We start from the raw sequence: 15,149 nt of genomic DNA on the forward strand, positions 1-15,149 counted from the left end.
AAGTGATAAATTGGTTTCCGAAATATGAGAATTATCATGGCTCAGCCAATCAGAATGGATAGACTATTATTTATGAATTGGAAAGATTATGTTAGATCTAAGTATGTATGAGTTAGTTACCGTTGGTGTAATCACAGAATCTCTGGAATATGTAGAATTCCTCTTGGTGACTACTGGTAGTAAATATTTAGAGAGAAAAATAGGGACTCCTTCCTCTAACGATGTTGCGATTGTGATGGTGTTGCTCATAGTATGTAATGTAGTGTTTTATTATCACAACTGAATGTGTCTAAAATGGTGTTCAAAAGCTGCATAAGATAGTGGCTATTAGTGTAGCTGTATTGAATTTATATGTGGCATCTGTTGTTGCAAACCTATGATACTTTTGTCCAGAGGGAAATTCCTGTGTCTACTTTATTAATATAGAGATCAACAATGATGATAAAATTATAATTATATTATAATATTTTAAATAAGTTGTATCATCAGTTTATTTTTCTTAATTATTTTCTGTCGTATCTATTTTTTATTAAAGCATCATTGTTTATCAAGGCCCAGGGTTCACTGAAGGACAAAGGAAAAAATTGTCACTAGGACAATGATTGCTACTATGAGAGAACCAGAAACAATATGTGGGAAGAGTAATAGATTACTTAAAAGGAATTGATTATCCAAGAGGGAAGCTCATTAATGATTTGTTTATGTTAGACTTGAAGATGAACATGCTATAGTTGGTTAGAAAGCAGTTCCAAAGATATGATATTCTAGAAAAGAAACTTTGTTCATTGCTGTTGACTTCTTTCCTGTCTATTTATCTGCTCCTTCCTCCACCACCTTTACTTCTCAATGCATCAACTAAATTTCCAAAGTCATTTTTATTTTCTCAAATATGTATGGAAATACATTGCATTACCTCCTTTTACCCAATAAATATCTTGTCTTCCTCCTAGGCTTTTGTTTTTGTTTGTGAGGATGAGGTAAGTAAAGTTTTAATCAAATGTATTCGTTTTCTTTTTTTTTTAAATGCTGTAATGGATTGTGCATTTTAGTTTTGCATAATGTTTTTATAAAAACAAGCACAGAAGCATATGCAACTGGATCTGGCAAGATGTATGCAAAAAATCTGGACAAGAAATAAGACTATCACTTAGATGTTAAAATGACTGCTAAGATATCTGCAACTGGATAGAACATTTTTGAAAGTTAACTATTTTGCAGGCAGCACTAAAACATGTAGTCATTTGTCCATTAGAGTTATTTCCCTTTGAAAATAGTTCATTTGGAATGAGTGAATATTAAGATGGCACTTTTCAGTTCATTTTTCTTCTATTTTTTTTCCCCCTCCATAACATTTTTATATGTTTAAAAACAGTTCTTTAAAGAATTAAGCAATAAAACAATTCTAACAAAACGGAATGAAAAATGTGAAATAGGACAAAACGTGACACTATGAAACAAGACAAAGCACTTACAATGATATTACAGTCATGTGAACCGCTGTAGAGTTTGTTTCCATACACACATAATGTCAGCACAATACCCGTGTGTCCTTCCAGAGTTTTTGTACATTTATAACTGGTGCTAGTATCCCACACCTGAAAAAGAACAAACATCAAATATTAAACACTAAAACAAAGAGAAATCCAAGTCTCTTTGGTTTGTCTGTTCACAGCATATTAAGCCTTTTCATGCAATAAGAACACAAACAATTCATTGCACAATTTCTATTCTTTTACTCTCTTTTTTCTAGACAGAGTAGGCCATATCTGTCTTCAGCTGATTTATAGGCCCATAATACTTGCATTTCAGAATAACAAATGAATTTCAAATCAAAGATGGCAAACTGAGCAAAGCAAATTTACAGCTATCAATTTCAATTCGTGGAATCAAAGCATCGAGTCAGTCTGTCGTTGCCTCCTGCTTATGTAACAACTCGTAATTTGGTGTTCATGCCACAATGTGTTCTCACACAGAATATTTATTTTCAGCAATATCACGTAAGAAAAAAAAAAAGGAAAGAATTGTCTAATACTTCCTTTGCGTTACATAAATTCTTAAATGACATGAAAATTATTCTGTAATGACATTTGACAAATGAACAATATTAAATTAAACTATGTTATATATTTTTAGGAACTTTTGGAAACTGACTGGTTACATACAGGTTGCCATCTTGTTCATACAGGGTGACCCCCAAAAAACGGGCCCCAACTCTAATTAGGCCTCGTTTCTTAGTGTTTTGTCCGAATGAAATGAAACTTTGGTTATAACTAGTTTATTATATTCAAAACATCACATCAAAACACTAGGGTTTTGGCCTTTTTTTCTCCGTTCTACAGCATATGTTCTAGATGGCCTCCATTTAGGTCTGTGCATTTCTTCAGGCGCAGCATGAAGTTGTCCATGACGTTCTTACAGACCGAATTGGTAATGGCTCTCATCTCCTCCCTGATGGCTTCCTTGAGTTCCGTGATAGTTCTGGGTTTCCCTGCGTAGACTCTGTCCTTAAGATAGCCCCAAAGAAAAAAATCTGGGGCCTTAGGTCCGGGCTATGGGGTGCCCACTCAAAATCAATCTTGAGACTGATCACTCGGCCTCCGAAGTTCTCTTTCAGCCAATCTCGGGACAGGTTTGAGGTGTGAGAACTTGCTCCATCCTGCTAGAGCTCACTCTTGAAGGTTTTGAAGACCTCCACATACCGCTCCTTGGTGACTGTCACTGCGGCGCCAGATTCTTTCATGAAGATTGATCTGATGATGCCTCTGGCCAAGATTGTAGCCCACACCGTGCACTTAGGAGAGTGCAGAGGCTTGGTGGCTACTTCATTGGGTCTGGAGGACCCCCAGAAGACATTTGTCTTGGAGTTTGCCTTTCCATCAAGATGGAAGTGGGCTTCATCTGAGGTCCAAAGGAGGTTAAGGAAACTTGGTGTCTCCTTGAGCATCTTGACTGCCATAGCCCTCCTCTGCTTCTTGTCTGAGGTTGTAAGGGTCTGCAGTGTCTGTATGGGTAAGCCCTGATATTGTTCACCAGCACTCTCTTGCAAGTCTCACGGGACATACAGAGGGACTGACTTCGCTTACGTACAGAGCATTTTGGACTCTGCTGGAGAGACTCTCACTCTTTCGATCAGCTCGGCTGTTCGCTTCTTGGGACATCCTGAGTGTCTTGGACGGTTCTCTCTGGCAGCATTGAGGTTCTCCACGGTCCCATACTTCTTGAAGTAGTTCACCCAGTTCTGAATTCTGCTTTTGGATGGAGCCTTTTTACATTCGAACTGACGCATGAAACTGTCCTGGGTTTTCTTAAATGAGCCTGTCTTGTAGTAAAATTTTACACAGTGTATTCTTTGTCCCAGCTTCCACTGGGGTCTTCATGTACTCACGGTCGTTGATTCTGCCATGTCCTGTAAAATAAGGGCAATCAGTGAATAAATAAAAGAGATATCACATAAAGTGTACATGGGGCCGCTTTTTTGGGGGGTCACCCTGTATAGACCACAAAAAAGAAACAAAAAAAAACAACTTGGATCCTTACCTTGTCATTGTTTTTTCCCCTTTATATATATATATATATATATGGTCCCATTTTACAGGATTAAAAGGACTTACAACCAGCAGATATCGTGTTTACAAGAGGATAAACAGGTGTGAATAACGTGAAACAGCTATAGCATACCAGCTAATAGATATACTTTTACACAACCATCTGAGCTAATCGTACACGTTATTAAATGCAGTGAATAATTTAAAAAATTGTTGTGTTTGTGCACATGCCTACAAGATTGGTTGCATCATCACTTTGTTAAATTCCTGGCAGTTTCAAAGGATTAAAGTATATGATATGTCACTAGATTTGATGATGATTAATTGATAGACAGGCTATGGAGAGAGTTGTCACTTGTAATTTTTTTTTTTTCTGATCAGGAAAAAATAAATCATAATGACCTTTATAGTTTTGTCAGAAGATCCACTGTACAGATAATCTCCATATACACACAGACACCAAACAGGACCCTAGAAAATAAGACAAAACAATATCAGAAGTTGAATTTATACCAATGCATACTTGACATAGTAATATTTAAGAAAATAATATGAGATAATCATAGCAATAAGAGAAACACAAAGAACAAGGCAGACAAGATGGTAAAAAAGAACAAAAACTCTTGAAGTCACAAGTTAAAAAAGTGAGATTAAAGGAAATGTTTTAACTTTTAGGATGCAAACAATTCTGAAAGATAATTCCTTATTTTACAATTTTTCAATATTCAAACTTTCTGTTGATTCTTCATGTTAAATAATCTGACTCCTTTCAAATCTTCAGACTCCATAACCTTATGATGCATGCTAATTTCTCTTCACCAATAAATAATACATCAAAGCAAAGACAGTTTTGACAGAGGAAAGAGAGGAAACCATTGTAAGAAGTTTGACTGTGCTGTTCTTTGGCGTGAGGGTCCTCTTGTGCTCCAGAATTTATTTTTCTACATCGTCACCACCGTCCTCAATGCACTTTTGCCAGCGATGAACGAGAGGTATGATGCCTAGGTCATAAAAGTCAGCACATTTATTTATTTCACAGTTACGATTACAGCATTGTCATCAGAGAAATGCTGTCCAGAAGTCTGGACAAGTGGAAGTCAGACAGTGCCATGTCAGGACTTTAGGACTATATGGTGGGCGAGACAGCATTGTCCAGCTGAACTTTGTCACATATTCCGTGGTCTCCAAACTTGTGTGGCCTGGTGTTGTCATGTTGCAAACGGAATGTTTTTCTTTGATGTCCTTACACGGGCAATCAGCTTTGTTAACATATCAACGTAATGATCAGAGTTGACAGTCAACCGGATTCTAAGAAATCCAGGAGAATGATGCCTACAGATGTTTGTGTCTTGAACTTCTTTTTTGGGGAGCATGAGTGGTGCTATCCATCAACTCAGAACTGTTGCCACATCTGAGCAAGAGCTGCTCAGCACACCTATCCTGCCTTGACAGAGTTCAAAACTGGCTTTGAAATTTTGGTGGTACCACTTTTCTCCTCTTTGCAGCCTCTTTCCTACAGAAGAGATGTAGTGAGTCTGTTCTGTCATGGCAAGTACTCATCTGAACTGCTATCTATGGTCCTTGCTTGCCAAACTTTCACAAAAAAAATGTCTAGCTACAGCAAATGTCAGCAATTTCTCCAACTCTTTATCCGTGCCTAAATGTAAACGCAAATTCTACAAACAAAACTTCTTTCATTGAACTTCCTGCCTGTGGAAGTCTGTTCTGCTAACCAGCTTTCAAGCTGACTACAATATGGTCATCTTCAAGTCCAATATAAACAAGTTCTTGTTACGCTATCTCCCTTAATGAAATTCTACCCAATTTCCACTACTAATGATCAATATGTCTCGGTGACCACCATTCACTTATCCTCAAGTGGCCTTTGGGCCTTGATAAGTGGCAACTCCCTTGTAAAAAAAAACAAAACAAAATACTAAATTGATTTTAGTTTTCAATCGTTCATCATATAAGCTTTAATATACGAGCACCTATGCAATAATTTATTAGAACTTTTTAAAAGAAACTGTTTAAACGTACAACCTCATTTGTCTTTCATCCTTACATTTTGTCCTTTTCAACAAAATAATGCATTTTGCTTCTGTTTATTTAAAAAAATACATATTCTAGCTAGGAAGATTTCTACAATTATTTTTTATTGATCTAAAAAACCATCTGAACTTATGACCTCAATAAAAAATTTTTTCAACATTTCTTTATTTCAGCTATCAAATAAAAATTTATGTGTTTAAGATAAATATTAAACTTTAGTATTTCTAAAACATTATTAAACTTTAGTATTTCTAAAACATTATTAAACTTTAGTATTTCTAAAACATTATTAAACTTTAGTATTTCTAAAACATTTACCTCCAAACTTATAATATTGTTTCCATGAAATGATACAAGCTGTTAATCACTAATTCTGAATAATAGATTTTATGATACATATGACCGTTTTCTTAATCATAAAGTGTAGATTTTTTTGCAGATAGTTTATTATATGACTGACCAAAATATTTAACATGTTGATTACAAAGTGAGAGAGAGAGAGAGAGAGAGTGTGTGAGAGAGAGAGAGAGATGGGGTGAAGAAAGGGGAAGAAAGACTTTATTCCATGATTGATGAAATTATTTAATACTTAGGTGAGAGACAGAATTTTTTTTTCTAATTGTAATACATCATGTCTACATCAGTCTAAACAATAAAACATTTTACTGGCAAAATATTTAAATAGACAATAGCAAATTGCGGTTTACATTTTATCCTAATTAATGTTAAAAAAAATTAATATATCACAGAGCCAAGAAGCTAAATCTGTTTTATTACATTGATTATAAACATGTTTTATTTAAACTTTTTAATAATTACTTGGAACTTGGAATTGGTCAGTAATTGTCCAGTCAGTTTTTAATTTTAGACTTGTTTACATATGTCTGCTTGATTTTGTTTTTACTTTATGTCATAGGGACTTACCCATTCACTCATAATGGACTGTTCTAACTATTATAAAATCCTGGAGAGTTAATACTCTCAATGGAGGTAAACATTATGACCTAACGCGGGACTACAAACTGTCTAACTTAACAGTCAGCAGTACTAACAACCTTTCTTTGTATTCACTTTCTTGTACAATATAGTCTTTCTACGTAAACTAGTTGTTCACGTCTTTTTCACAACCGGTTTTTAGGGCCACGACACTTTATTATTTTAATAAAATGTAAAGAAAAACAAAGCTTTTAAAAAATTTGTTTTTTTATAAGCCATTGCTTTTCAGAATTATACAAAAATATTACTGTAATATTAATCTTTACAAAATTAAACAATTAAATTAGGCAATTTTTGTGTTTTGCAGTTGACAGCTCTGCTACTGGATTTAAGGCATCTTTAATGGGGGGAAGGAATGGAGGAGAGAAGAAAGTGACAATTAGTTAGCTAACCAGTCATCTGCTCCGTTTTTGCTTGTCAGTATGAATTCTAGTGAGTGATGTTAGAAAAAAGGTTTTTATTAAGTTATTCATTTTAATGACTTAATATTGAAAAAAAAAAAAAAAAAAAACTATTACATATACATTATATATATATATATATATATATATATATATATATATATATAGAGAGAGAGAGAGAGAGAGAGAAAATAGGACAATAAAATGACATATATAACACAGATCATTAATTTATTATGAACTGTTAATAAATAATTATGCTAAATAATTGTCTTTGAATCATTCATCGGTACCATATATATATATAAGAGAGAGAGAGAGAGTATTTCAAAATATATTGTCATTGATTTAAGACGTCTTTTTTTATTGTAATGTAGAAATGATAAATTTAAAAAATCTTTCACGTTTATTCATTTAGATGAAATTAAAACTATACTTTATTGTTAAATATTGTTGTTGAATCTGATGAATTTTGTAGACAAGAAATAAATCAACAAGATTTACATCTAATTTCTTACATGAAAATTAAATGTAGGTAAAATGAAGTGAGAGCAGGATCGCAATAAATTTTTTGTCAAATATATTTTGTCTCTTTACCTGATGCCCGACAAAAGTGCCTCGGCATTTGAACATTCTTTGTGGATCATCATATCCTAAAAGAGAGGGAACAAGAAAATTTAAAACAAACAATCACAAAGCATTATAAAAGAAAAACAATATGTAAATATTTTCAAGGTAATAATAGCATTGATCAGCAGCAGCTTTCTTGAAGTAATAGTATCGTTTGTAAACAAGATGAGAACTGTTTTTATTGAAGTGACTAATTCAAAAAAGTTGGGAAGTAATGAAGACATGGATTTCTCTCTCCTTTAGTAACAGATAAAACTAGTGAAATCCTATGGAAATTTCAAGACGTTTCTACTTCAATCTGTATAATTTACTCTTAATAATATTCTTTTTGAAATAATGTTATTTTTCAGAAAAAAAATGACTATTTTTCATGAAAATAATAGTCAGTAAGCCAAATATTTTTTTAAATAAATAAAACGAATATGTCTCCTTTTTATTTATTTAAAATTGTAGCTATTTAATTATTTATAAATATTGTTTTTTTTTTTCTGTAAAAATAATTGTCAGTTAAATATTCTTCAAATTAGTAAAATTTTACTTTTTGAAATGTATTCAAAATTGCACTGTTTTGTGATTTGATTTTGGAACAATTCATTTTGAAATGAATAAAGGTGAAAATTTTTCTTTACAATAATTAATCAACTCTGTTGAACAAATGATCTCATTTTTTTTTTTAGATGTGTGTGAAAGGTAATAATGTATGAACGCACATGAAACACCTTAGCGTATTATATAGATGTTTCATTATTGAATTTTACAGCATATCAACCATCATTGAGTCACATTTAATAATCAAAGCATGTTTTGCATATGATTAGTTGATAGATCTTTTTGTATAGTTTGTAAAGAAATAGTCTGTAAACAAGTTTTTATTTAGTTGATAGATGGAGCCCTGACTAGTATTACTGCTCCTTAGTCAGAATGGACCTGAGATTCAGTTCCGCATTCTTCAAATCTGCCAAATTTGGTGACTCTCCATTAGATGTAGTTTTGTGTTATATCCAAACAGTTGAGGAAGGGGAGCTTGCATCGTCGATTGGATGGGGAAATTGGGTAGGCAGAAAAAGAAAAAAAAAGTTTAGAAGGCTGGAAAAGATAGATTTTGCTGGGACAAGGGTAGAGGCATTATTTTGCCCAAGAGTGTCTGAGACAGTTCAGTATTCAGGGATGCAAGAAGCCAATGGCAAAAAAAAATCATCCGAAATACAACTTGGAAATATCCCATCTCCTCCACCAAGTGTATGAAAAGTTCTATTTAGCCCATAGATAATGACCTTAACTGTTACTATCAATCCTGGTCAAACTCGACCCAAGAGAACTAGTAATTAAGGTGCAAATTAAAACTTCCCGAAGTTATCAGATGGGGCCTCATCACTGAATGCACATTGAGGTCATACATAGGACCAGGTAAAATACTAAAATACACTAAACTCTCAAGCATTGATAGGACAACTAGTCCAAGAGGGAAAAAATCTGAAATTATACCTGGTGGAGAGAGTAGGATGTAGTTGAGAAAAATACTAAAATCTATTTCTAATGGAGATTTGGTATCCATTAGTTTGAAGCTGAAACTATACTATTACTTTTATTAATTGTACTATCTTCTAATGTTAAATTCAAGGAGAGAGGTATTGCAATATATATTTTATTGTCATGATACTACTCTCCCAGGCTTTACCTTTCACTTTCTAGGATAGTTTAGTATTTCTTTTGTTGTCATTAAGCCATCATTCCAAGCATTACCTTTTCTCTGTTTCATTTTCCTTCAGTTGAAGTTCTCGGAAATCAAAGGGCCCCCTACTTGGGATTAACACTTGAACTATATGAGATACATAGATATTTGAATATTCCATTAATGTTCTTTATCTCTCAAACATTGAGAACACAACTTTTCCTTTCTTCAGCTGACCATTTTAATCTTTCTTCTGGTCTCTTAGTCTTACTGAATTCCAGGACAAGAATACAACTAGTTTTGTGGAATATCTAGCTTCATGCTGTTACAGTAGGCAACATCACTTGAAGATGCACCATTCCTTGTATAAGCCAGTGTGGGTTAGACCTACCAAAGATATCTTATTGGGACTGCGAATACTATGCGATTTTGAATATTTAGTTAGGGTTTACTTATAGGAAAAAAGTATCCTCCTGGCATACTTTCTTTGTTTGGGAGGAGAGGATTTCGTGTAGCATCTGTTCTGTGGTCATGATAATATCTTCCCAAGCTTTACCTCCTACTTTTTCAGGAGCAGTTATATACTAGTAAAAACAAAAAGTTACTTAAATAAAAAAATAAAAAAAAATACAAAAGACTTAAATATTTGGCTCATAAAACATTTCGGTCATAAACTTAACAAAAAACAAAAAAAAAAAAACTTCAACAATTGTTGAAATCCATTGCACAATTTTTTGTTGTTGGGGTGGAGGTGGAGGGTACTCTTTGAGTTATCAATTCTTGCAATACATTGTAGATGATATCTTCATATGTTTATTTTATTCAGAATCCTTTTCTCATCTTGATTATTCTCACGTTTTGACTGATGTAACTTTCGACTCTTCAAGTACATCTTTTTGTACCCAAAATTTTTCTGTTAAACTTTGCATAAATTTTGCATAAAACTGTCTATTTAGTCGATAGAGGTAACTTGTTCTCATTCTGTCAATAATAATTAAGTAATTCATAATTATATTCTTAGTATCATCTGAAGCATTGAACTTTCAACCTCCAGAAGACTGTCACTTAGAAGTGTTTATAAGTACTTATGGCATAACGGATATAAGTGCTAGTCTTTGGAGGTTCAATCCTCAGTGCCGGTGATACTAAGAATTCAATTACATATTACTTTAAACTTCTATCCAGTTGTAGCTGACAGAATGAGAGCAAACTACCCGTGAATTAAATAAAAGGTTTAGCTCCAAATTCTGCAAAGATTCCCGAGTCCAACAAGACACACCTGAAGAGGGCCGGAGATTACATCAGTCGAAACGTAGTGAGAATAATATCCAAAATGAGAACAGTAATGTGAATAATTTAAAATCTTTGAAGATATATTGTTCATCCATATTTAGATGCATTTATGCGAATTCAGTGTTGGTTATTTGTGTATTGAATAGGCCGATGTTTCCTTCAAATGTTAAAGGTGATAAACCCGTAATTTTGACAGTTATTTTAAATTCATGGTTAATCATGTATGACACATTCATGTCATGTTTCATGAGATTGCTTATGAAGGATGGTTCACAAATTAAAAAATGTCAAAAGAACTAGTTCAGTTGGCCTCATTCTACCCAGAAAAAAATTGGTTTCACAAAATAAAAAAAAGAAATACAATATGGAATAAATTCTGACAAGGTATAAAAAGATAGTACTGGTGTTCACTATACTTGTTAAATGTATTATAATATATAGCCTTAATATGGAAAAAGATATGAAAGAAAAGGGGAAGACGAGAGAAAGAGGTGAGAGAAGAGAGAGATATAGATAGAAGAACGAGAGAGATAGATGGATAGATAGAAGAACGAGAGAGAGATAGATAGAAGAACGCGAGAGAGAGAGAGAGATAGAAGAACGAGATAGAGAGATAGATAGAAGAACGAGAGAGAGAGATAGATAGAAGAGAGAGAGAGGGAGAGAGATAGATAGACGAACGAGAGAGAGAGAGATAGATAGAAGAACGAGAGAGAGAGAGATAGATAGAAGAACGAGATAGAGAGAGAGAGATAGATAGAAGAACGAGAGAGAGAGAGAGAGAGATAGAAGAACGAGATAGAGAGATAGATAGAAGAACGAGAGAGAGAGATAGATAGAAGAACGAGAGAGAGATAGATAGAAGAGAGAGAGAGGGAGAGAGATAGATAGACGAACGAGAGAGAGAGAGATAGATAGAAGAACGAGAGAGAGAGAGAGAGATAGAAGAACGAGAGAGAGAGAGAGAGAGAGAGATAGAAGAACGATATAGAGAGAGAGAGAAGAACGAGAGAGAGAGAGAGAGATAGATAGAAGAACGAGAGAGAGATAGATAGAAGAACGAGAGAGAGATAGATAGAAGAACGAGAGAGAGATAGATAGAAGAACGAGAGAGAGATAGATAGAAGAACGAGAGAGAGATAGATAGAAGAACGAGAGAGAGATAGATAGAAGAACGAGAGAGAGATAGATAGAAGAACGAGAGTTATAGATAGAAGAACGAGAGAGAGTTATAGATAGAAGAACGAGAGAGAGTTATAGATAGAAGAACGAGAGAGATAGATAGATAGATAGATAGATAGAAGAACGAGAGAGATAGATAGATAGATAGAAGAACGAAAGATAGATAGAAGAACGAAAGATAGAGAGAAGAACGAAAGATAGAGAGAAGAACGAAAGATAGAGAGAAGAACGAAAGATAGAGAGAAGAACGAAAGATAGATAGAAGAACGAAAGATAGATAGAAGAACGAAAGATTAATAGAAGAACGAAAGATTAATAGAAGAACGAAAGATAGATAGAAGAACGAAAGATAGATAGAAGAACGAAAGATAGATAGAAGAACGAAAGATAGATAGAAGAACGAAAGATAGATAGAAGAACGAAAGATAGATAGAAGAACGATAGATAGATAGAAGAACGAGATCGATAGATAGAAGAACGAGATCGATAGATAGATAGAACGAGATCGATAGATAGATAGAACGAGATCGATAGATAGATAGATAGAAGAAAGAGATCGATAGATAGATAGATAGATAGATAGATAGAAGAACGAGATCGATAGATAGATAGAAGAACGAGATCGATGGATAGATAGATAGAAGAACGAGATCGGTAGATAGATAGATAGAAGAACGAGATCGATAGATAGATAGAAGAACGAGATCGATAGATAGATAGAAGAACGAGATCGATAGATAGATGGATATAAGAACGAGATCGATAGATAGATGGATATAAGAACGAGATCGATAGATAGATGGATATAAGAACGAGATCGATAGATAGATGGATATAAGAACGAGATCGATAGATAGATGGATATAAGAACGAGATCGATAGATAGATGGATATAAGAACGAGATCGATAGATAGATGGATATAAGAACGAGATCGATAGATAGATGGATATAAGAACGAGATCGATAGATAGATAGATAGATAGATAGAAGAACGCGAAAGATAGATAGATAGATAGATAGAAGAACGCGATAGATAGATAGATAGATAGATAGATAGATAGATAGAAGAACGCGATAGATAGATAGAAGAACGCGAGAGATGGATAGAAGAACGAGAGAGATGGATAGATAAATAGAAGGACGAGAGAGAGATAGAAGGACGAGAGAGAGAGATAGAAGGACGAGAGAGAGAGATAGAAGGACGAGAGAGAGAGATAGAAGGACGAGAGAGAGAGAGAGATAGAAGGACGAGATAGAGAGAGAGATAGAAGGACGAGATAGAGAGAGAGATAGAAGGACGAGATAGAGAGAGAGATAGAAGAACAGGATAGAGAGAGATAGAAGAACAGGATAGAGAGAGATAGAAGAACGAGATAGAGAGAGATAGAAGAACGAGATAGAGAGAGATAGAAGAACGAGATAGAGAGAGATAGAAGAACGAGATAGAGAGAGATAGAAGAACGAGATAGAGAGAGATAGAAGAACGAGATAGAGAGAGATAGAAGAACGAGATAGAGAGAGATAGAAGAACGAGATAGAGAGAGATAGAAGAACGAGATAGAGAGAGATAGAAGAACGAGATAGAGAGAGATAGAAGAACGAGATAGAGAGAGATAGAAGAACGAGATAGAGAGATAGAAGAACGAGATAGAGAGAGATAGAAGAACGAGATAGAGAGAGATAGAAGAACGAGATAGAGAGAGATAGAAGAACGAGATAGAGAGAGATAGAAGAACGAGATAGAGAGATAGAAGAACGAGATAGAGAGAGATAGAAGAACGAGATAGAGAGATAGAAGAACGAGATAGAGAGATAGAAGAACGAGATAGAGAGAGAGAGAGAGAGAGATAGAAGAACGAGATAGAGAGAGACAGAGAGAGATAGAAGAACGAGATAGAGAGAGAGAGATAGAAGAACGAGATAGAGAGAGAGAGAGAGAGATAAAAGAACGAGATAGAGAGAGAGAGAGAGAGATAGAAGAACGAGATAGAGAGAGAGAGAGATAGAAGAACGAGATAGAGAGAGAGAGAGATAGAAGAACGAGATAGAGAGAGAGAGAGAGATAGAAGAACGAGATAGAGAGAGAGAGAGATAGAAGAACGAGATAGAGAGAGAGAGAGATAGAAGAACGAGATAGAGAGAGAGAGAGATAGAAGAACGAGATAGAGAGAGAGAGAGATAGAAGAACGAGATAGAGAGAGAGAGAGATAGAAGAACGAGATAGAGAGAGAGAGAGAGATAGAAGAACGAGATAGAGAGAGAGAGAGAGATAGAAGAACGAGATAGAGAGAGAGAGAGAGATAGAAGAACGACATAGAGAGATAGAGAGATAGAAGAACGACATAGAGAGAGAGAGAGATAGAAGAACGACATAGAGAGAGAGAGAGATAGAAGAACGACATAGAGAGAGAGAGAGATAGAAGAACGACATAAAGAGAGAGAGAGATAGAAGAACGACATAGAGAGAGAGAGAGATAGAAGAACGACATAGAGAGAGAGAGAGATAGAAGAACGACATAGAGAGAGAGAGATAGAAGAACGACATAGAGAGAGAGAGATAGAAGAACGACATAGAGAGAGAGAGAGATAGAAGAACGACATAGAGAGAGAGAGAGATAGAAGAACGACATAGAGAGAGAGAGAGAGATAGAAGAACGACATAGAGAGAGAGAGAGAGAGATAGAAGAACGAGATAGAGAGAGAGAGAGAGATAGAAGAACGAGATAGAGAGAGAGAGAGAGATAGAAGAACGAGATAGAGAGAGAGAGAGATAGAAGAACGAGATAGAGAGAGAGAGAGAGATAGAAGAACGAGATAGAGAGAGAGAGATAGAAGAACGAGATAGAGAGAGAGAGAGATAGAAGAACGAGATAGAGAGAGAGAGAGATAGAAGAACGAGATAGAGAGAGAGAGAGATAGAAGAACGAGATAGAGAGAGAGAGAGATAGAAGAACGAGATAGAGAGAGAGAGAGATAGAAGAACGAGATAGAGAGAGAGAGAGATAGAAGAACGAGATAGAGAGAGAGAGAGAGATAGAAGAACGAGATAGAGAGAGAGAGAGAGATAGAAGAACGAGATAGAGAGAGAGAGAGAGATAGAAGAACGAGATAGAGAGAGAGAGAGAGATAGAAGAACGAGATAGAGAGAGAGAGAGAGATAGAAGAACGAGATAGAGAGAGAGAGAGAGATAGAAGAACGAGATAGAGAGAGAGAGAGAGATAGAAGAACGAGATAGAGAGAGAGAGAGAGAGAGATAGAAGAACGAGATAGAGAGAGAGAGAGAGAGATAGAAGAACGAGATAGAGAGAGATAGAAGAACGAGATAGAGAGAGATAGAAGAACGAGATAGAGAGAGATAGAAGAACGAGATAGAGA

At 34.9% G+C, this 15,149-nt stretch overlaps 1 protein-coding gene across 1 annotated transcript in view; it reads right to left on the reverse strand.

The window, feature by feature from the left end:
- Window positions 1-15,149, reverse strand: part of LOC145247393 (uncharacterized) — a 288,614-nt gene that overhangs the window by 20,761 nt on the left and 252,704 nt on the right. Inside the window, exons 15-17 of the mRNA XM_080109097.1 lie at window positions 7,592-7,647; window positions 3,948-4,016; window positions 1,473-1,595 (exon numbers count right to left, since the gene is read on the reverse strand). Of these exons, the coding sequence (XP_079965223.1) occupies window positions 1,473-1,595; window positions 3,948-4,016; window positions 7,592-7,647 (248 nt within the window). The remainder of the gene's footprint in view (window positions 1-1,472; window positions 1,596-3,947; window positions 4,017-7,591; window positions 7,648-15,149) is intronic.

Source organism: Euprymna scolopes, chromosome 25, assembly GCF_053919585.1.
Source record: "Euprymna scolopes isolate OS-2025 chromosome 25, ASM5391958v1, whole genome shotgun sequence".
In the NCBI taxonomy this organism is placed as follows: domain Eukaryota; kingdom Metazoa; phylum Mollusca; class Cephalopoda; order Sepiida; family Sepiolidae; genus Euprymna; species Euprymna scolopes.